Here is a 22,695-nt window from a genome sequence, read left to right as displayed (position 1 = left end):
TATAGATTCTGTCTTCTCCAGTTTTGATAAATATCCCTCACTGTGTTTTACATTTCATACTCCTGACCACTGCACTCATAGTACATCACATTATTTGTTAACCACTTAAGGTCTAGGCCATAGGTGAATGACGGTCACAGCGCAGACCTCATAGGACATCCTCCCATGTGCACGCGCACCGGGCGCGCGCTGTGATCACCGAGTCACGAAGACTCGGATGATCACAGATCCAAGTAAGGGGCCGATCCCGGCCTCTTACCATGTGATCAGCTGTCAGCCAATGAGCTGTCAGCTGTCAGCCAAAAAGAGCCGATCACCGGCTTATGTTAAAGGGACATCGGTCCCGAAGAGGAAGGAGGCACATATGCCTCATCTGTGCCTGCCAGTGCCACCTGCTAGTGCCCACAAGTGCCACCTATCAATGCTCACAAGTGCCACCTACCAATGCCCACCAGTGGTGCCAATCAGTGCCACCTACCAGTGCTGCCATCAGTGTAATCAGTGCCCATCACTGCCGCCTCATCAGTGTACATCGATGAAGGAGAAAAATTACCTGTTTGCAAAATTTTATAACAAAATATAAAAAAAAAAAAAAAAAATATATAAACATTTTTTTTTTAAATTCGGTCTTTCAATTTTTTTTTAACAAAAACTAAAAACCGCAAAGGTGATCGAATACCACCAAAAGAATTGGTGGGAAAAAAAAATGATAAAAATTTCATTTGAGTACAGTGTTGTATGACCGCGCAATTGTCAAAGTGCAACAAGCTAAAAGCTGAAAATTGGTCTGGACAGGAGGGGGGTTTAAGTGCCCAGTAAGTAAGGCAGGATATGTGTAGAAAAGCATATGCCTCTTTAAGCACTATTGATGCAATTTGACCACACCCACAGTTTAGTGTGGTGTGCTGTGCACACCGCTGTATTCCTTTGCGCTATTTATATTTTTGGAGGGGTTTTGACAAAAAAAAAAAAAAAAAAAAAAAAAAAAAAAAAAAAAAAAGGGGGGCCAGCCCCAAGTGCCAGATGTGCTAGCTACACCGTCTGCAGATTACAATAAGTCTACTTCTAGAGCACTTTTATTGGCAAACCTTCCCCTGCTTTTTTGCATTGCCTAAAGCAATTTTTTTTTTTATCACATTTAGGTATTCATAACAGATTGGAGGGACTGTGCTGCCTAGTTCCACTAGAAGCTGGTGAGAAGGGTGAAATATGAAAATCACAGCTCCACACTGCCTTTGATTAGATCAGGAACCTTCAAACTACGGCCCTTCAGCTGTTGCGGAGCTACACGTCCCATGATGCTTTATAAAACTCTGACATTCACAGACATGACTAGGCATGATTGGAATTGTAGTTCCTGAACAAGTGGAGGGCCATAGTTTGGAGACCCCTGGATTAGATGATTGGATGGGGGCTTCTTTTTAAAATGGGAAATTCCAATGAAATCATGAGACGTTGCCCTAGAAACTACAAACTGAAATTAAATTTAACACAAGTGTTTTCACACTTGATTCTGTCTACTCATGCCTATAAATTAAAATAACAGCAGAATGGTACTATGTTCACATCACATGCGGCTATATACCCTGAGGGTTGCTCTAGCTTTACTAATTAGGAATACAGTAAAATCTTGGTTTGAGAGCAACTTGGTTTGAAAGCGTTTTGCAAGACAAGCAACATTTATAATTAATTTTTACTTTTGACTTGATATACAAGCGACATCTTGATATACAAGTAGCGTCGTCAAGTCACAACTGAGTATAAAAGAGAAGAGAGGCGCCTCTAAGTGTAGCAATACAGTTACATTTAATGAAGGTACAACAGTTAACCATTTGCTTACTGGGCACTTAAACCCCCCTCCTGCCCAGACCAATTTTCATCGCTGACGCACTTTGAATGACAATTGCGCGGTCATACAACACTGTACCCAAATGAAATTTTTAGCATTTTTTTCCCACAAATAGAGCTTTCTTTTGGTGGTATTTAACCACTTGCCGACCGGGCCATAGCCAAAAGATGGCTACAGCGCGGTCGGCTTATTCTGGGAAGGCGTCCATGGACGTCCTCCCAGAATGTTTCCCTTGCGCGCCCCCTGGGGCGCGCTCCCGGAAAATGTCCATGACCGCCGGGTACAGAAGACCCGGCGCATCATGGATCACGGTAAATGGCCACTGGTAGTGGCCGTTTACCACGTGATCGCTCCGTCAAATGACGGAGTGATCACTTGTAAACAAACCGGCGTCATGACATGACGCCGGTTCCTCCCTCCCCTCTCTGTACCGATCTGTATAGTGCGAGGGGAGAGGTCGTTTGTAGCAGCGCTGTGGGCTGGATCTGTAGTGCCCACAGAGCTGCTCAGTGCCAGTACTCTGCCAATACTCGCCAATAAATTTTAACAGAAACAAAGAATTTTTTAATTTTTTTAACTCAGCAGGTGATTAAATACCACCAAAAGAAATATCTATTTGTGTGAATAAAAGGACAACAATTTCATATGGGTACAGTGTTGTATGACTGAGTAATTGTCATTCAAAGTGTGAGAGCACCAAAAGCTGAAAATTGGTCTGGTTAAAGCGGGGTTCCACCCAAATTTTGAACAATATCTGTATGTATTCTCTTCCTTGCCTAGATGCTGACATGCCCTTTAAAAAAATTTAAATCGCCGTAATTACCTTTTATTTTTCTATTCTTCTTTGCACTTCCTGGTTCTCCTCCCGTGGGAGTAGGCGTGTTTCTAGCCTCTCCCAGACTCCTGGGAGCTAGTCTCAGGCTTCCCAGGATGCCACTGAGCATGTGCGGGAACGAGCGGTGAATGCTGGGAGCACAGCATTCACCACATCCAGGAAATAAATGCTTGTGGGCTTCAAATGCCCACAATGAAGATGGAAACCGCCTGCAGTGAATAATATAAGTTATTCTTTCCGACAAAATCTGACACAGGCGGACATACTACACACAATATGTGAGTATGTAATGCTGAGAAGAAAAGTTTGTGAATGAACTCAAAAAAAAAAAAAAAAAAAAAACGATAGATAGGTGGACCCCCGCTTTAAGAAGGGGGTTTAAGTGCCCAGTGGTCAAGTGGTTAATCACAGCTGGGATTTTTATTTTTTGATAAACAAAAAAATATGGAAAATTTTGAAAAAAAAAAAAAAAAAAATCATGTTTCATAGTTTGTTATAAAATTTTGCAAACAGGTAATTTTTCTCCTTCATTGATATGTGCTGATGAGGCGGTACTGGTGGGCACTGATAGGCTGCACTGATGGGTATGGATAGGCACAGTTATGGCGGCCCTGATGGGGACAGATAAGGCAGTACTGATGGGCACAGATAAGATGGCACTGATAGGTGGCACTGTTGCCTACTGCTAGGTGGCACTGGCAGGGGGCACAGGTGGGCACTGAGGATCTGCAGCAGCTCGCCGTGATCGGGACTGATGTCCCTCTCACGGCTGCTGGTGATCGGCTTCTTTTTTCTCTTCACGCTGACAGCGCGAGGAGAAAAAAAAAAAAATAGTCGATTACCGGCTCTGTTGACATCACATGAACAGCTGTCATTGGCTGACAGCTGATCACGTGGTAAGGGGTGGGGATCGACCCCTTACTCCAATCTGTGATCCAGCGAGTCGCAGACTCTCTGATCACAGAGCGCGCCGCGCGCGCCCTGGAGGGGCAGCGCAGGCCGCTCGGGCACGGGAGAACATCAATGGACGTACTCCCGGCAAAGCAGGTCCGCGCTGTAACCGTCATTCGGCTATAGCGCGGATCTGAAGTGGTTAAGCAACTCACATGGTTGATTATTAAAACGGGAACATCTAAGTATGCAGGCATCTGGGGTAAAGCTGTCCACATAGACCATCCTCCTCATCACCATTGACGTTGTACCTTCCACGGTGTGCTCCACGACCGGTTCAAGCCTCACTTTCAGATCGCTCTACTGCAGGATAATCTTCCCGGTCATGATTGCAGACTTACAGCAGTGAGATCCGGCGGTGCGGGGATGGTCTATGTGGACAGCTTTACTTAGATGTGCCTCTTAATCATCAACCATGTGAGTTGCTAAATGTTGTACCTTCATTAAATGTAACCATATTGCTACACTTAGAGGCGCCTCTCTTCTCTTTTATACTCCGTAGCTCCTGCTGGATTTTGCTTCTAATCCCCTTGTGGAGGCTGCCATTTGTGGATGGACATTTTATGGTTACACAAACTGGTCACATTGCTATAATCTTGTTGGACTATAAACTGAAGGATTTATGAATAAATGGTTGTGGAACGAATCATTTGAGTTTCCATTATTTCTTATGGACAAAGTTGCTTTGATATACAAGTGCTTTGGATTACAAGCATGCTTACAGAACGAATTATGCTCGCAATCCAAGGTTTTACTGTATTTAAAATAAAAGACTTAAACTTTCCACTGCTCACCCAATGTTTGCCAACACTGTTAAGTATTGGTTAATCTGTAGCATTGCAGCATCTAGAAGGGTATGGATGTTTTGCAGACACTGCAGTCTGGCTTCCAGGTTTTGTCTCTCATGACCCTCCATTGCCCTCAGCTCTTCATCTGTTAAACCTGCAAAGCCTGCAGGAGGCATCGGCATAGGTGGAAGTCCTAAGAAACAAACAGAAACCGTCATTTCCAGCCACTGCCCAACTCTACGACTGCTCAAATAACAAGTTGGGCACAGCAACTTACCAAATGGAGGGAAAATGGGCATTCCCAAAAATGGAGGAGGAAATGGAAATCCTGGCATAGATGCCCCAGCAGATGAGTCAGAGGCACCTGCAGTTGCACCTTCACTAGGTCTGGCAGCAGATGCTGTGAAAAAGGAAGATAAAAAGTTTGTGTTAAAGAAATGAATAAACAATGCAGAGAAATGTGTAGGGTGGTAATATGAACTCCACTGAGGATGTCAGAAAATACAGACAGGCCATTTAAAATGTTATTCTATGGTTGTATTAAAGGATAAGGTCACCTTTTGGAAAGAAAAGTAAAATGTACATATTGTTGCAAGAAAATGTGCATTATTGTTTCCCCTAAGGAGTCTGGAAAGAATTGCACCAGTGATCAGTGGTGCAATGGCAGACTCCTGAAGACAAGCCCTGCAGCTTTCAGCCCATACCTGCATACGGGATGCAGGGCTTGTGAATGAACTATGAGGCTGCACACCAGCGACCTCACAGTCCATTCAGAGCTACCAGCCATCAGCTGCAAAGGCTAAAGATCAAGTAATTCCCAGGCAACTGTAAATGAATGATGCAGTCGTGTGGGAGAAAGCCAGCATTTCTCAAAGTTGCAAGCAGGAAACGTATGAGGGTCTGAGCTCGAAAGGACTCCTAGCCCCATAGAAAAGTGTTTTTCTAAGTTATTGTTAAAAGTGAAGAACTGCTTGTATACATTTTTTCATTGCAGAAAAAAAAAAAAAAAAAAAAAAAAACACACAAAGCCAGTAGCTTACCAGTAGAAGTTCCTGCATTGGCTGCTTCTTCAGGGACATTGGCTCCGGGAGCTCCAGGAACCGGTGGAAATGGACCCAGTGGGGGCCAAAGAGGAAACATGCCAGGTGGAAAAGGAGGGAGCATTCCAGGGGGAACTACATGGAAATGGAAATTAGGCCAATTAAAAGGAAGCACAGTGACTGCTATAGCAATAGTCAAATATATTTAACATAGTAAAACCTAAACCTAAAGCAGTAGGAGAGATTGTCTAGGGGCATGTGGTTTGACTTACAGTTGGGCTGTGGAGGAATAATTGGCGTTTGTTGTGCAGGAGCCGCATGTGGCTGCTGGGCAGGATCAGGCTGGTCGGCAGGTGCTGGTGTCTGTGCAGGGAGGGAGGCTCTGAGAACATCCATGCGGCATGTAGGGCATGTCTGCTGCCTTTGGAACCAGGAACGCAAGCAGCTAAAGGAAACAGCAGTTATTTAGGTGGATAAAGCAGAGTTTAAAGAAAAAAAAAAACCCAAGCATGCACATTATTTAGCCTGGTTTTATATACACTTCAGGGAAGTATAAAATAGAATTTACCCTTTACTTGGCTATATTCATTTCAAATGCAGATTTAATTGGTACAACATGCAAGCTTTTTAACAAAATCATGGTAAAGCTGACCACAGATGGGCAGTTTTCTTTCGCGCTCAGAGCATATGTCACGCATATGTCGGGCACTGCATCAATTTGGTCTGCATGGCTGTCATCCCAGAAGGAAGTCTCTTCTAAAGATGATGCACAAGAAAGCCTGCAAACAATTTGCTGAAAACAAGCAAAGAACATGGATTAGTGGAACCATGTCCTGTGGTCTGATGAGACCAAGATAAACTTATTTGGTTTAGATGGTGTCAAGCGTGTGTGGAGGCAACCAGGAGAGGAGTACAACGACAAGTGTGATAGGGGGCGCTAAGTGTGATAGGGGGCCCTAAGTGGTTCTATTAAATTCTTTATATATTAGACCCTATGGCATTAAATTAAGTGAACATGTGCATAAAGGTGCAACAATGAATAACCATTTGTGATAAACATATGATGTGATCAAAAATTGGTTGATGTATAAATTATAAAAAGTTCATAACATTCAAAGTTGTGTACATAAAAACGGTGCCTGCTTACATTTGTGGGTGCCTTCACCTGGCTCGGAGGATAGCCTGCTGAAAATTGTACATGAAAGCCCCTGGGCTCACATCCAGAGCTGGCGTGCGTTCCACTTGTGCATGAGAGAAAATCGGAAGTCGGTATCTGGAAGCGACGCAATGTACATTTCATAGTTAATATGCCATCAGGAAGCGTACCGATCACTGGGCATGCTCGCCCTACATGGCTAGGAAATGACTGATTGGTGGAGCCTCGAATTTCCACCTTCCACACCCACAATGTGTTTATACAGCTTTATTATTTATATACTGGTACACTATACATTGCTCGCCCATGCTAAATATTACAGACTAAAAAGGTTTGGCGGACACAATTTTAAACAATGCATTGTATAATATAAATTACATTTTATCAATTTTTATTGTAACATAATAAAAAAGTTAATTAATTAAATGTATATATTTCTAAACCAGTCAATAACAATTACTGAACACTAGTTGATGGGTCAAACTGAAGCACCTGGTATGATAACCACATTTGGGATTAAGTTTGAAATAATAAATATTGTCTTTCCGAAAAAATTGTTTTTACAAAAAAACAATTTTCATTCATTGGTTGGAAAACAATTTAAATCCAACTCTATATTCATATCAGCTGGTTGCATAGTGCCCAGTCAGTATAGCCATTGGGTTTCGTTCTTGGAGACCGCTTGTTTAAGCGGATCCCTATCATGACATATTCTGAAATGTTTGGATAAGCTGTGTTTAATGAACCCTTTTGCAATACTGGTAATATGCTCATAATTAATATTGATAATCACTACTAATTATTACTAATAATTACCATTATTATAAAAGGGTTCATTAAACACAGCGTATCCAAACATTTCAGAATAGCGATCCCAAAATTGTAAACCTTCTATGGGATTGATAAGATTTCTAAACATTGGAGAGACGCGCATCTTAAACAAGCGGTCTCCAAGAACGAAACCCAATGGGTTTTCTAACCAATGAATGAAAATGTTTTTTTTTTGTAAAAACAGTTTTTTGCGGAAAGACATTTATTATTTCAAACTTAATCCCAAATGTGGTCATCATACAGGGTACTTCAGTTTGAACCATCAATAATTAGTGTTCAGAAATATTATATATATATATATATATATATATATATATATATATATATAAAAATCATGGGTAAGCAATGTATAGCGTACCAGTATTAATAGAAAGCCATATAAACACATTTATATCAGGTGTGGAGGGTGGAAATTTCTTCCCAATGACTTATTGACTACGAAATGTACGTCGAGGTGCTTCTGGTCACTTCTGGATCCTAGCTTCCGGTTTCTCTCATGCATGAGTTTGAACGCACGCCAGCTCTGGATGTGAGCCCAGCAGCAAGCGGCTTTCACATACAATTTTTGGCAGGCTATCCTCAGTGCCAGGCGAAGGCACCCACAAATGTAAGCAGGCACCGTTTTTATGTACAATTTTAAATAAAAGACAGTATTGCGCTATGTACTGTCCCTTTGTTTTCTATATGGGATAACCTGGTGGAGAGGAGGTTACAATAAAGATGATCCCTCTAATAACCAAGGATGAGCAGTTTTTATTTCTGAGCACTTTGGGTGTATTTTTATTATAAACTGTGAATCAAATTCCCCTTTTTTTTCCGGTGTGGGTCTACGATCAAGACACAGCATTGAATGTTATGGACTTCATAATTTATACATCAACCAATTTTTGATCACATCGTGTTTATCACAAATGGTTATTTATTGTTGCGCCTCATACAAATGTTTACTTTATTCCATAGCATATGGTCTTATATAAAAAAGCTACATAAAGCGTAGTTCCACCCAAAAGTGTAACTTGTGCTCATTTGTCTCCTCTCCCCCTCCGGTGCTATAATTGGCACCTTTCGGGGGGGGGATACCTGTATGACAGGTATCCTGTTCCCACTTCCGGGAGTCCATGCCACGGCCCACGACGACGTCACCGCGGGGCTCCCTCCTCCTCCCCCTATCGCCGGCCCAGTAGGAGAGAGGAGCGGGGCCTCGCTCATGCGCAGTAGGGTTAAGGCTACACTGCTGGCTTCCCTTACCCGCAATGGCGGCGGCATCACCCGACAGCTGATGGTAACATCAGCTGCAGTGTCGACATCGCTGGACTCCAGGACAGGTAAGTGTCCTATTATTAAAAGCCAGCAGCTGCAGTATGTGTAGCTGCTGGCTTTTATTTATTTTATTTTTTTGGGGTGGACTCTTGCTTTAATAGAATAATATTTGCACATGTTCACTTTATTCCATGCCATTTGGTCTCATATAAAGAACTTAATAGAACTACTTAGCACCCCAGAACCTTTTTTTAACTGCACAGTGCTTAGTTCATTGTTTTGGGGAGCATCTTTTTGTATATAAGGGATTAGTTTAGAATATTGTTTGGCGCAAGGTCCCCCCCACAACACACACAAAGACAAGCGTGTCTCTTGCCTACAGTCAAGCATGGTGGTGGGAGTATCATGGTCTGGGGCTGCATGAGTGCTGCCAGCACTGGGGAGCTACAGTTCACTGAGGGAACCATGAATGCCAACATGTACTATGACATACTGAAGCAGAGCATGATCCCCTCCCTTCGGAGACTGGGCCGCAGGGCAGTATTCCAACATAACGGCCCCAAAACACACCTCCAAGACAACCACTGCCTTGCTAAAGAAGCTGAGGGTAAAGGTGATGGACTGGCCAAGAATGTCTGCAGACCTAGACCCTATTGAGCATCTATGGGGCATCCTCAAACGGAAGGTGCAGGAGCGTAAGATCTCCAACATCCACCAGCTTCGTGATGTCATCATAGAGGAGTGGAAGAGGACTCCAGTGGCAACGTGTGAAGCTCCAGTGAACTCCATGCCCAAGAAGGTTATAAGGCAGTGCTGGAAAATAATTGTGGCCACACAAAAATATTGACACTTTGGGCCATACTTACTTTTGTTGGCAGCAGTTTAGACATTTATGGCTGTGTGTTGCGTTATTTTGAGGGGACAGCAAATTTACACTGTTATACAAGCTGTACACTCATTACTTTACATTGTAGAAAAGTGTAATTTCTACCATGTTGTCACATGAAAAGATATAATAAAATATTTACAAAAATGTGGAGGGGTCTACTCACTTTTGCGAGATACTGTAGATTTTAATGAAAAGGTGACAGGTCTCTTTTTAAATAAAATGTATTTCCGATTTGGAGGAGGCATAAACAGTACTGTGCAAATTAATTGGGAAAAACAGGATATTACAAAGAGACAATTTCAGGTTTACAAAAAGCAGTATCTATAAGTAATTGATATGGCCTCCCTTAGCTTTAAATTACATCCCCTACCCTCTTAGGCATTGATGCCACAAATTTTTTTACACAAATCCTTCACTTCATGGCCCTAAACCACACTTGGAGAATACTTTATATCATTTTAATTGTTGTTCTACAATTCATTTTTCTTATGCGAGTGTTCACAATGGCCCTCAGGTTTGGAATGGGGTTTAATTCTGGTGAAATTCCTGGCCATTACAATACTTTTAATTTTTGTTGAGAAATAAAGTCCTTAGTTAACTTGGAATTGTGGCAGGAAGCTAGGTCTTGCTGGAACACCTTGTCTCCATCAGGAAACCGCCTCTTTAGTATCAGGGTCAGTTTTGCCATCAGAACACCTACATAAAGCGTTCTGGTCCATAAGCAGTAAAGCGCCCCCCAAAATATTACTTTAGGTGGTTATTTAGGGGCTTCCTGGATATGGTCAGTTCAAAGAGGCGCTGAATGAAGTCTGACCTGTATCCATGAACATAAAACTGGCATTATTAAGGCAGCTCAAATCCCCCCCCCCCCCCCTCAACCAACTGCATGCGGTTAATTCGCCGCCTCTATGGACTCTTATAGATGTCTTTGATATCGACCCAACTCCCCTTTCTTCTATACCATGTATCCCTCCCGTGCACTGTTCTAAACCCGATTTTGGAACATACCCCATCGGCCTGGAATTCCATCAAATACTCTGCACGCCTGATATTCCCCTACCTCCCCTCTTATTGCTCAATTGCTCTCCATTCCCACTTGGAGAATCCTCATAGTTTCCAATGGTGGAAGCATAAAGGTCGACACAGTTCACTCTTTGTTTACAGGCAGAAGAATCTGTTCACTTTTTAAAGTCCCTATACCAAACATCATGAACACCCACTATTTTCCACTGCTTTCGAGACCATATGTCGAACCAACCCTACGACTCAGGGTTTGATCTCTTTGATATATTCCTCTATATTGAATACTACTGGATTGCAAACCCCTTTGTACTATGACAAATGGGCAAAAGACCTTGGTTCTGCTCCACAGCCAGGAGACTGTCGTAAAATGTGGGAGGCTCTGTTTAAATCTTCTCACATCGTTCTTGAAAATCCCTCCAAAGCTATGTCCCGTTAGTATTTTACCCCAGCCAGGATCGCGAAATGTCTACCATCGTACCTGTCCAACTGCTTCCGAGGTTGCCCAGATTTGGGTGATATGAAACACATATGGTGGGTCTGTCCTAAGGCCCGGAGGCTATGGATTAGGGTATACACATTGGTTGATACAGTTTTTCATGTGAATTTACGAAAAGATCCATGGGAAGAACTTTCACATAAACCTAGTCGCAGATATCACCAGTTGGTAACACAGTTATTACTCACATTTTTATGGCGATGAAGCAAACTATATAGTGGTCCTGAAAAACACCATTTCTTAGTTTTGAAGAGGTTATAAATTTAAATCATGGCATGCTCATTAACGAAAGATTGAGGGGGATCCTTGAAGACAAGTACAATAAATTCCAACGGACTTGCCAACCCTGAATAGACCACTGGTGATCTGTGAAGGTTTCATGTGTTGCAGATCCTGGGGTCCCCGATTTCCCCCCTTCTTTAAATTTCCCTTTCACTTTTTCTCCCTTTCTCATTCTTTGATTCTTGCCTCTACGCGCTTCCTCTCCATTTTGTTGAGCTCCAGTAGACTCTGTACAGTGTAGGCCATGGCCGATTACATTTTTTTTTTTTTTGTGTGTGCCAGGCCTCCTGCTCATATCCGTCATTTTAGACCACAGAGTCGTTACGACATCAGAGGTTTGGACTACATGATACTGTTCTGATTGCCTGGATGTTGTCTTTTTGGCACTTCTCTTAAATGAAAGACCTTTGTGTCTTAGAGGTTTACCTGGCTCTTACAAACTGATGCTCTGCAAGTCTTGCTTTATCCTTTTTTTTTTTTTATATATACTCTAAAGCCTCGTACACACGGTACGATTGTAGGCCAACCGAGCGTCTGATATTTGTCAAAAGGGCATGTGCCAGGATCTTGTCTTGCATACTAACGGTACACAATTGTCGCGCCACAAACACGAACGTAGTGACATACTACGAGGAATTTCAGCTCTTGAGCGCCACCCTTTGGGCCCCTTCTGCTAATTTCATGTTTGGTGAACATTGATTCTGAGCATGCATGTTTGTACTTTCGACTTGTGTGACGGACTTGTGTACTGACCATACAAAAATTAGACAACAGACCATTGCCTGCCGAAAATTTACTAGCCTGCCATCCAACATTTTTTGGTCGAAAGTTGGACAACAATTGTCAAAAGGAGTGTACTAACAGTCAAATTTTAGGACAATAGTCTGTCAACAGACAATCCCCTGCCAACAAACGCATTGTGTGTACGAGGCTTAAGGCTGCTGTCGCTCTTACCTTGTATTTGGGGAGCAATATTTGCACAAGATGTATTGTTATTCTATGGTTACTCTTCATTTCTGTACCGTTTGCCATCTTTCTTACTTTATTGGAAAAATTTCAATAACGTATATAGTAAAAGAACATAAAACTGGGTTTTGTCTGAGAATATTACCTTCTTCCACTGCACCAAAAGCAAGTCTATGCTTCTTTGCCCTTAACAAGCACTTCTTCATAGTGGGTGTCAAGAGCTGCTTCTTAACTGGTGCCTGGCTCTGCAACCACACTGGAGGAGTAGGCGGCACCCGGTGAAAACGTCCACATTAACTCCATGAGTTGCAAGCTCCCTTTTGATGTTCCCACTGGTTCTTTGGGGTTTATGATGCTAATTCTTCTGATTAGACCATCATCACTCAGCGTAGTCTTTTTCTTCCACAACATCCTTTCCGAGAGGTGTCCAGAGAGCCCGTTTCTTGATACAGGTTCACAATCCTTGAAACACCTAAATTTCCCCACACCAACTGCATTTGCTATCCCCCAAACTGTTAATTCAGTATTTTCTCTCAAAGCAATTATTTTCAAGTGAAAAACAGGAGAGCACCTTCTCAAAAAAATGTAGACATATAGAAATCAATCTGCAGCAAGCTTAAACTTGCATAGGCCCAATATTGAGTCTTGCAACAGTGCTTGTACGCTTGTCCCAACTTATTTGCACAGTACTGTACTTGTAAACAGAGCTGCACCATTTAATGCCTTCAGTGTAGCTATTTATTAATAGTTGTAACAGGAGGGACTTTGGATAGGTGTCTGTAGAGTTATTGGAGCACTTACTGGAGGGTTAAAAAGTGGTGCCAGGAAGGTTAATGTAGCAATGACAGCATTGTAGTTGGAATGGCAAGATTCAAGCTGGGCAAAATTAAAAAGTGACATATCTGATGCAGTCTGTCAGCAGCATTAACGTGCTGTGGACCCCCCCCCACTACAGATCCAGCATTCTTCATTATGTGAACCAGCTTGAAACCTAGCTGCATAGCATTACTCCTGGAAATCTATACTGCCTTAAAAGGGGTTGTAAACCCCTTTTTTTTTTTTTTTTTTTTTTTTTTTTTAGAAAAGTAAAACATTCATATACTTACCAGCTCTGTGCAATGGTTTTGCACAGAGCAGCCCCGATCCTCTTCTAGGGTCCCCCGCTGGCACTCCAGGCCCCTCCTCTTCTTCGCGTGCCCCCCAGGGAGAGCAGCTTTGCCTTGGGGCCCCTGTGTGTGCTCATTCCAGTGTCTGCTGCTGCGTCCATTGACACAGACAGCTGGATTCGGCCCCACCCCCCTCTCCTGTCACTGGATTTGATTGACAGCAGTGGGAGCCAATCGCTTCTGCTGCTAGCAATCTGTCCAGTGAGGAGAGAGACAGCGGTGGGAGCCTCTGCGCTCGTGCACATCGCTAGATCGGATAGGCTCGGGTAAGGAATAAAGGGGGGTCTGGGGGGGCAGATGCAGCACAGAAGGTTTTTCACCTTAATGCATAGAATGCTTTAAGATGAAAAACCCTAAGGCTTTAGAACCACTTTAAGTCCAGTGACACCAGGGGCAAAACACTACTTTACTAGGGAGGGTTTAAACTCAATATGAATTGGTTATGCATGAATTTTTACACATATCCTACCTGGTATGAAATATGTGGTTACATGGTAGTCTCTTTGCTCCTGTCACCATCTCCTCTCTGCAGATAATACACACATTATCCATCGCCTGGAGCTCCTCTGGAGTAGCATCAGGATACCTAAATATGACGTGCAAGTTAAACAATTCACTTTCCACTAAACTACTAAGACTGCATAATGTTTTAATCCTAGTTCCTGTCTACTCAGTTATTACTTACAGTGTGTTCATATTGCGGATTGCTCTTCTTGACATGATGGCATCTGTCACCGCTTTCTTAAACTGCCTGTATAGGTATTAAAACAACATTTGAAAAAGAACCAGTATACTTTTATAAGCAGGCCAGAAAAAGAAACACCGATCCAGAATTGTATATGCTTTAGACCTGGTCCGATCTCATTCACACTTTTGTATTTTCATTTGCTGCTGTGTGTTTTTGATGCATTTTACATGTGATACTATACACTATGGAAGACGCATTTGCTGAAAACAGCACCAAAATACAGCAACCAATGGCACATCTATTTAAATACCAACATGGACATAAGTCCATATTTGCTGCCTAAGGGCTAGTTCACACCATAGAAATGCAGTCTGGATGCGTTCCAGATCCCTTTCTGCATGTGCACCCACACACTGGGTGTGCAGTGGATTGCTGTCTCCCAGGGGCACATCTCTTTACAAAAATTCTGAATATACAGCATTATGCTGTCAGGCTCCATATAGCCATCAGCACTGCTGAAACTGAATTAAGGACTCATTATTGGATGCCCTCCGGTTTTCCCTTTTTTCTGCCTTTTGTAAATCAGAAATATTACATTTTCATCTGCCCCTGCCTAGTTACTCAGCTATATTATCCATTTCTAAACGCATCTTATCGTGGCTATACATGACAATAGATTCCAAACTAAGATAGAGAAACATATTCTCTTATCTGTTCCATCTGTGAACCTTGGCCATGTCCTGAAGAAGCCTAGCTGCGAAACACGTAGACATACAAGGGCTCACTGCACAAATAAAATATAGATGCATTCATGCTACATTTTTTTATTCATATCTTGTCGTTTTGTATATTGTTAACGTTAATCAAATTGATTGTTTATAATTTGTCTCTCCATCGTTTCTTAGCCTATAAAGTCCGCCTGTTTGGTAATACTCAGTATTACCTAATTTTGTCCCCCTCAATCATTTACGGACATGGCTGCCGGTTATGCACTTTCCCTATCTAATTGCAGCCATTTGCTAAAATCATTCAAGTTAATTTTGTTTTCCTCATTAATGTACACACAGCACCCCATATTGACAGAAAAACACAGAATTGTTGACATTTTTGCAGATTTATTAAAAAAGAAAAACTGAAATATCACATGGTTCTAAGTATTCAGACCATTTGCTCAGTATTTAGTAGAAGCAGCCTTTTGATCGAACACAGCCATGAGTCTTTTTGGGTAAGATGCAACAAGTTTTTCACACCTGGATTTGGGGATCCTCTGCCATTCATCCTTGGAGATCCTCTCCAGTTCTGTCAGGTTGGATGGTAAACGTTGGTGAACAGCTATTTTTAGGTCTCTCCAGAGATGCTCAATTGGGCTTAAGTCAGGGCTCTGGCTGGGCCATTTAAAAACAGTCACGGACTTTTTTGTGAAGCCACTCCTTCGTTATTTTAGCTGTGTGCTTAGGGTCGTTGTCTTGTTGGAAGGAAACCTTCGGCCCAGTCTGAGGTTCTGAGCACTCTGGACAAGGTTTTCGTCCAGGATATCCCTGTACTTTGCCGCATTCATCTTTCCCTTAATTGCAACCAGTCGTCCTGTCCCTGCAGCTGAAAAACACCCCCACAGCATGATGCTGCCACCACCATGCTTCACTGTTGGGACTGTATTGGACAGGTGATGAGCAGTGCCTGGTTTTCTCCACACATACCACTTAAAATTAAGGCCAAATAGTTCTATCTTGGTCTCATCAGACCAGAGAATCTTATTTCTCACCATCTTGGAGTCCTTCAGGTGTTTTTTTTTAGCAAACTCCACGCAGGCTTTCATGTGTCTTGCACTGAGGAGAGGCTTCTGTCGGGCCACCCTGCCATAAAGCCCCAACTGGTGGAGGGCTGCAGTGATGGTTGACTTTCTATAACTTTCTCTATCTCCCGACTGTATCTCTGGAGCTCAGCCACAGTAATCTTTGGGTTCTTCTTTACCTCTCTCACCAAGGCTCTTCTCCCCCGATAGCTCAGTTCAGATGGCCAGCTGTATGAAGGGTTCTGGTCATCCCAAACGTCTTCCATTTAAGGATTATGGAGGCCACTGTGCTCTTAGGAACCTTAAGTGCAGCAGAATTTTTTTGTAACCTTGGCCAGATCTGTGCCTTGCCACAATTCTGTCTGAGCTCTTCAGGCAGTTCCTTTGACCGCATGATTCTCATTTTGCTCTGACATGCACTGTGAGCTGTAAGGTCTTAGATGGACAGGTGTGTGGCTTTCCTAATCAAGTCCAATCAGTATAATCAAACACAACTGGACTCAAATGAAGGTGTAGAACCATCTCAAGGATGATCAGAAGAAATGGACAGCACCTGAGTTAAATATATGAGTGTCACAGCAAAGGGTCTGAATACCTAGGACCATGTGATATTTCAGTTTTTCTTTTTTAATAAATCTGCAAAAATGTCAACAATTCTGTGTTTTTCTGTCAATATGGGGTGCTGTATGTACATTAATGAGGAAAAATGGCTGCAATATAACAAAGAGTGAAAAATGTAAGGGGGTCTGAATACTTACCGTCCCGTGTGTGTATGTTATTTATTTTTTTTTTTAAATTGGTGGCAGCAACATGTCTCAAAAAAGTTGGGGCAGGGCCAAGTTTACCATGGTGTACCATCCCCTCTTCTTTTAAGAGCACTTTGTAAACGTCTGGGAACCGAGAATACCAGTTGCTGGAGTGAGTTTGTGAAAGTTGTCCCATTCTTGCCTGATATAGAATTCTTATTGCTCAACAGTTCTGGGTCTTTTGTCATATTTTTTTGTTTCAAGATGTGCCAATTTTTTCTGCTGGTGAAAGATTTGGACTGCAGGCAGGCCAGTTAAGCATTGATTCTTCTACTACAAAACCATGCCATTGTCATAGATGCGGTTTGGTGTTGTATTGATAAAATATGCAAGACCTTCCCTGAAAAAGATGGGAGCATATGTTTCTCTAAAACCTGGATATATCTCTTTTAGCATTGATGGTGCCTTTCCAGATGTTCAGACTTCCCTTCCATACACAATAATGCACCCCAATGCCATCCGAGCTGCAGGCTTTTGAACTGATCACTGATAAGCCAGAAGGTCCCCCTCCTCTTTAGTCCAGAGGATGTGGAGCTCATGGTTGCCAATAAGAATGTCAAATTTCGATTTGTCTTACCACAGAACAATTTTCCACTTTGCAACAGACCATTTTAAATGAGCTTTGGCCCAGAGAAGATGGCGGTGTTTCTGGAACATGTTCAGATATGGCTTCTTATTTGCATGACAAAGTGTTAATTTGCATTTCTGGATGGCACAGTGTACTGTGTTCACAGACAGTGATTTCTGGAAGTATTCCTGACCCCATGCGGTGATGTCCATCACAGAATCATGCCTATTTTTAATGCATTGCTGTCTAAGGGCCCGAAGATCATGGGCCGAATTTCAGCCTTGTCCCTTAAGCATAGAGATTTCTCCAGATTCTCTGAATCATTTTATATTACCGTATTTATCGGCGTATAACATGCACTTTTTTCCCCTTAAAATCAGGGGAAAGTCGCAGGTGCGTGTTATACGCCGATCCCCTGCGATCCCGAGCTGTCAAAGTGTCAAAATCGCCGACCGCGATTTGAAAATGGCGCCGCCGGCGCCGAAATACACAGAGCCGATCCTCGGCTCTTTCCGGCGGCTCTCGTTTACTTTCGGCTCCACTCGTAGTCCCGAGCGGAGCTATCCGAACCTACTCGGATAGCTCCGCTCGGGACTACGAGTGGAACCGAAAGTGAACGAGAGCCGCCGGAAAGAGCCGAGGATCGGCTCTGTGTATTTCGGCGCCGGCGGCGCCATTTTCAAATCGCAGTCGGCGATTTTGAAGCCCACAAAGCAGGGGACAGGGGATCGAAGGCTGCACTGGGGCAAGGCTGCACTGGGGCAAGGCTGCACTGGGGCAAGGCTGCACTGGGGAAGGCTGCACTGACATGGCTGCACTGACATGGCTGCACTGGGGAAGGCTGCACTGGGGAAGGCTGCACTGGGGAAGGCTGCACTGACATGGCTGCACTGACATGGCTGCACTGACATGGCTGCACTGACATGGCTGCACTGACATGGCTGCACTGACATGGCTGCACTGGGGCAAGGCTGCACTGAGAAGGCTGCAATGATCGGCATTTAAATGTAAGTTTTTTTCCCTTCAACTTCCCTCCTAAAAGTTTTTTTTTCCTTAAAATTCCCTCCTAAATTGGGGTGCGTGTTATACGCCGATAAATACGGTATGTATTGTAGTTGATTTATGTTAAGGCTTTGCAGTTTTACGTTGAGGAAAATTATGAAGTCTATCTGCAATTTTTAGACACCGCTTTTCTCAGATTAGTGAACCTCTCCCCATTTTTACTTCTGAAACACTCTGACTCCCTAAAATACCTGTTCCCAATTAACCATATTAGTTGCAAAATGTTATTCCAGCTCTTGCTTGTTAGCACCGCTAACTTTGCCAGCTTTTTGTTTCCCTGTCCCAACTTTTTTTGCCATCAATAACTTTTTGTTCTTAAAATGGTACATTTTTTCACTTTTCGGTTTTATATTGCGGAAAAAATCTGGGTTGATGAGAAATGCAAATCATTGCGTTCTGTTTTTATGTTTATTTTACACAGTGTCCCAACTTCTTGGAATTGGGGTTGTACATACACAACTATAAAATTCCCTTTAATGGCACGTGCAAGTCTGGATGATCTGGCTTTAAAACAGATATAAACACAATCTGACATTAACCCATTACATACCTCCCCCTCTGTCCAAGAACCTAAACAACCCCTGTTAAATACCTACAGTATAAAAGTCTGCAGCTCGGATTATTTTCAGTAAAATTGTCTGACTCCTTCAAAGTCTGCATTACAGAGAGTTAATACAGTCTGCTCCTGCAGAAGCATCTGCTGATGAGATTTCGAATCCTCCAAGTTCCAGGGATCTTTCCAGAGGGACTGTGATGTCACCCCTGCCTAAGTGCCACTGCCCCAAATTAAACATTTAAAATTATGGTATTCTTGGATTTAGGCTTGAATTCTGCAATGTGGACATTAAAAAGAGGAAGTAAACCTCCCTGTTATGTTTGTACCTATAGGTAAGCCTCATAAGCTTGCCTATAGGTACTGTAAATATCTCCTAAACTTGCACCGTTTAGGAGATATTTACTGTATACGCCACCGATTACGCCATCGGAGAGAATGGCCACCTGTGCCGTTACTTCAGAGCCTGTGCCGTGGCCGGCGGCTGCAGCATGCGCGTGAGTGACGTCATTGTGGCTCATTATGCCTTTGTCTTTTTTTTTTTCTTTGTTTTTGTTTGCGCAGTGTGTGACTTTTTTTTGGAGAAAAGGGATTAAAACCATCATTGTTATCATTTTTTTTGCAATGAAAGCGGAGGCTCCTTTATTAAAAAGTGGATCCAAATCTTAGCTCATATATTCTAAAGTGTCTATTATAAGGGCCTATGGTGACTGGGCAGCTGTGAGTAGCTTCACCTAAAAAGGCATAATTTGGGGTGCAGCCTGAAAGTCCCTTTCAGAAGTTTTCTCTAATATCTTACCTCATTGCAAGATACATTGGGCGAATTGCAAACAAAGGAAACGTGTGGACTTTGACCATGATTGTCATGAAAGCCATATACAGCAAAACTTTTATAAACCCTGCAATGAAGAAAGAAAAACCATATGATTTTTCTGCAGTTTCACTTGTCATCAATGTTACACTAAGATCATTTTTTTCTTATTGGCTGTTTGAAGGTTTTTCCAGTTATCAAGTAGTGATTAGCTTGGACATGTTTGGACTGGGACCTTAACCTGCTTGTGCGAATGCACAAGGAGGCCATCACCTGAACAGGACAGACCAATCATCTGCAGCACAGGCATCCTGCAGCTTCAGGGTGGAGGATGCCCCAGATGCAGATGATTGACCCATAAAGGTTACAGCTTCCTGGCATTTGCAGGAATGAATATTGCAGTCCTCGGTCTTACATTTAACGAGGTAAAACAAGCTGCTCCTTTGAGAATACAGCAAGTTATAATCTCTGTTGGCAGCACACTGAAGTTTGCTTTTTGAACATTTACTTCAGTTAAGCAAAACTAAAAATTTAAGGAAACTGCTTTGGTCCTCCCTCCTTTTCACTGAAATGGTTAAATAAAGGGCTTGGACCAATTGCACTATCCCATATGGTTTACTGAAGGAGCCAAAGACACCTGCGGGACCAAAGACACCTGCCTAAAAGACTGCCATACATGGTTCGAAATTCAACCGGTTCGGAAGGAACCGGCCCAATTTTGATCCATGCATGGGAAGGCTGGTTGTACACAAGTCAATCTACTGGTTGACTGTGTACAACAAGCCTGTTGGAAAACTGTTCTCTCAACCATCACCACCGGCTACACCCATCTTCCCAGTGTCATAATACAAAGGCTCAGTGGGAGGGCTTCCCCCACCGGCACAGAGTGTGTGGATGGGGGAATCAAGTCATTTTGCTTTCGTTTAACCTGCTAGCTGGAAAAAAAAACAAAAAAAAAAACAAAAGGCTCATGTATGGCCAGCCTAAATCACCTGGTGGATTATCTGGCTCTGAGCACTTTGCCCATGGTATACTACAGAAGCATGAAGGCTGTAGCCTGGACATCCCCTTCGCCCTAAAATCCTGCCTATCGTGCCTTGGGGATAATCCGGCTCTGCTCCCTGCTACAATTCCCTAATCTGTTCCCGTTTTGGTGCTGCCTCACCTCCTGTTAAAATCTCCCTGACTGAAAAAAGAAAAAAAATCCAACAAAGAAGGGCCCCTCAGAACAGCCACACCCAGTATGCAAACCTAAAATTTCCTGTGCCAATATTTCACCAATATTTCCACAGAGACACATTCCTTTCTGGCAGAATGACCCTTAGCTGACGTCTGTAGTTCACAGTGTGATTACTGCATAGTTAAAACACAACTGTATTCTGGTGGAATGGAAACAACTTCTCAAATAATTATTACTATACAACTCCATACTAAAGGAGAATCAACTTTATCCATTGGAAAAGCAGAATGGAGCAACGTACCAGTTAGAAGTTCAGTGTATAACATGTAGACAGCTTTGTTATCCCATGGGTTCTCACTCTGCAAGTCCACAGAGTGAAGGACATATTTTATGAACACGGTGAGGATCATGGTCATAAGTATGGCATACTGGTGAATAAAGTGGTAAAAGAGAGCATAACAATTAAATCGCTATTTAGGGCAATATCAGTTAAATACCTAGTCTGTATGTACATACTGTATATCAGACTAACATGCACATTATTGTAAGCTTTTTGTACTCAGTGCTATAATATATATGTACAGTACCCAAGGTTAATCACTCAGAATTTTTCCCTTTATAGCATTAAATAGAATTTGTGTATAATCCATTGATATAAAATTGATTTGCATACAGCATTGTTGATACAAAAGCAAGATATACAGTATATTTTAGGGGAAATCGATTTCCCAAGAAACCATTTCTGCAGAAAAATGTGATATACAGGCCCAAGTCAAACATTTTTTCAGACTCTGTAATTTAAATAAAGTATTGTTTAGCATTTAGAGCTTCCTACTTATGAACCTAAAAACTAGCCAGAAGCCAGATGACCATATTGCCAAAAGTAACCAGCTAGATTTCCAGTTTTCTAGCCAATAGGCATACCTGTTGTAAATGCATTTATTGCCATACAAGCCTCAAGTTGGGAACTCCATTAGACTAGAGGTAGGAACTGCACTTCACAGAGCCCATGGTGAGACCATGTGGCCTCCTATTTTTGCAAAAGTATGCAATAAAAACCTCAAAACAAAATTGTTTAAGCAGTATAGACTTGTTTTTATTTTTTTGCTGGCTAGCTGGTAAGATTTACGGGAAAATAATTTTGTATTTTTTTTGTTCTGTGAACTGCCCTGTCCATGTTCACCTTAAAAATGCTAGTAACACATTGATCAGAGCGGTTGTCATTTTTGTTTTGCTTGCTGGTTTTGATGCAGATACACACCAGGAGGTCTTCAGCTACCATTAAGCTTTGCTGTGCTTCTGGTGTGTCCTGCACCTTTAAAAAGGGATTGTAAAGTCAGAAGATTTTTTAACTTAATGCATTCTATGCATTTGGACCCCCTTTCACACTGGGGCGGTTTTCAGGTGCTTTAGCGCTGGAAATAGCCTCTGCTAAGTGCCTGAAAACCGCCTCCAATTCATTCAAGTGTGACTTTTCACACTGGGGCGGTGCGCTTGAGGGATGTTCTGAAAAGTCCTGCAAGCAGCATCTTTGGGGCAGTTTGGGAGGGCTGGATGTAGCGCTCCAAAACGCCCTGCCCATTGGAATACATTTTTAACCCCTCCTTTGGGGCTAAAAGTGCCCCCCCCCCCCCCGTAGCAACCAAAAAGTGCCGATAAGACGAGCGACTCTTTAGCGCTAACACTGCCGCGGCCCCAGTGTG

The 22,695-nt window shown here is 42.6% G+C and overlaps 1 protein-coding gene across 3 annotated transcripts in view; it reads right to left on the bottom strand.

Annotated features, from left to right (window-relative positions):
• Positions 1–22,695, bottom strand: part of SYVN1 (synoviolin 1) — an 83,764-nt gene that overhangs the window by 16,847 nt on the left and 44,222 nt on the right. For all 3 annotated transcript variants that reach the window (XM_073604855.1, XM_073604857.1, XM_073604854.1), the window contains 8 exons: positions 21,294–21,420; positions 19,801–19,900; positions 14,218–14,283; positions 14,002–14,118; positions 5,736–5,908; positions 5,464–5,598; positions 4,701–4,823; positions 4,430–4,616 (listed from right to left, as the gene is read on the bottom strand). In XM_073604855.1, coding sequence (XP_073460956.1) covers positions 4,430–4,616; positions 4,701–4,823; positions 5,464–5,598; positions 5,736–5,908; positions 14,002–14,118; positions 14,218–14,283; positions 19,801–19,900; positions 21,294–21,420 — 1,028 coding nt within the window. The remainder of the gene's footprint in view (positions 1–4,429; positions 4,617–4,700; positions 4,824–5,463; positions 5,599–5,735; positions 5,909–14,001; positions 14,119–14,217; positions 14,284–19,800; positions 19,901–21,293; positions 21,421–22,695) is intronic.

The sequence above is a fragment of the Aquarana catesbeiana genome, linkage group LG11 (assembly GCF_042186555.1).
Source record: "Aquarana catesbeiana isolate 2022-GZ linkage group LG11, ASM4218655v1, whole genome shotgun sequence".
NCBI lineage: Eukaryota > Metazoa > Chordata > Amphibia > Anura > Ranidae > Aquarana > Aquarana catesbeiana.
Note: the sequence above shows the minus strand (reverse complement) of the source record. Positions and strands in the feature narration are given on the sequence as shown.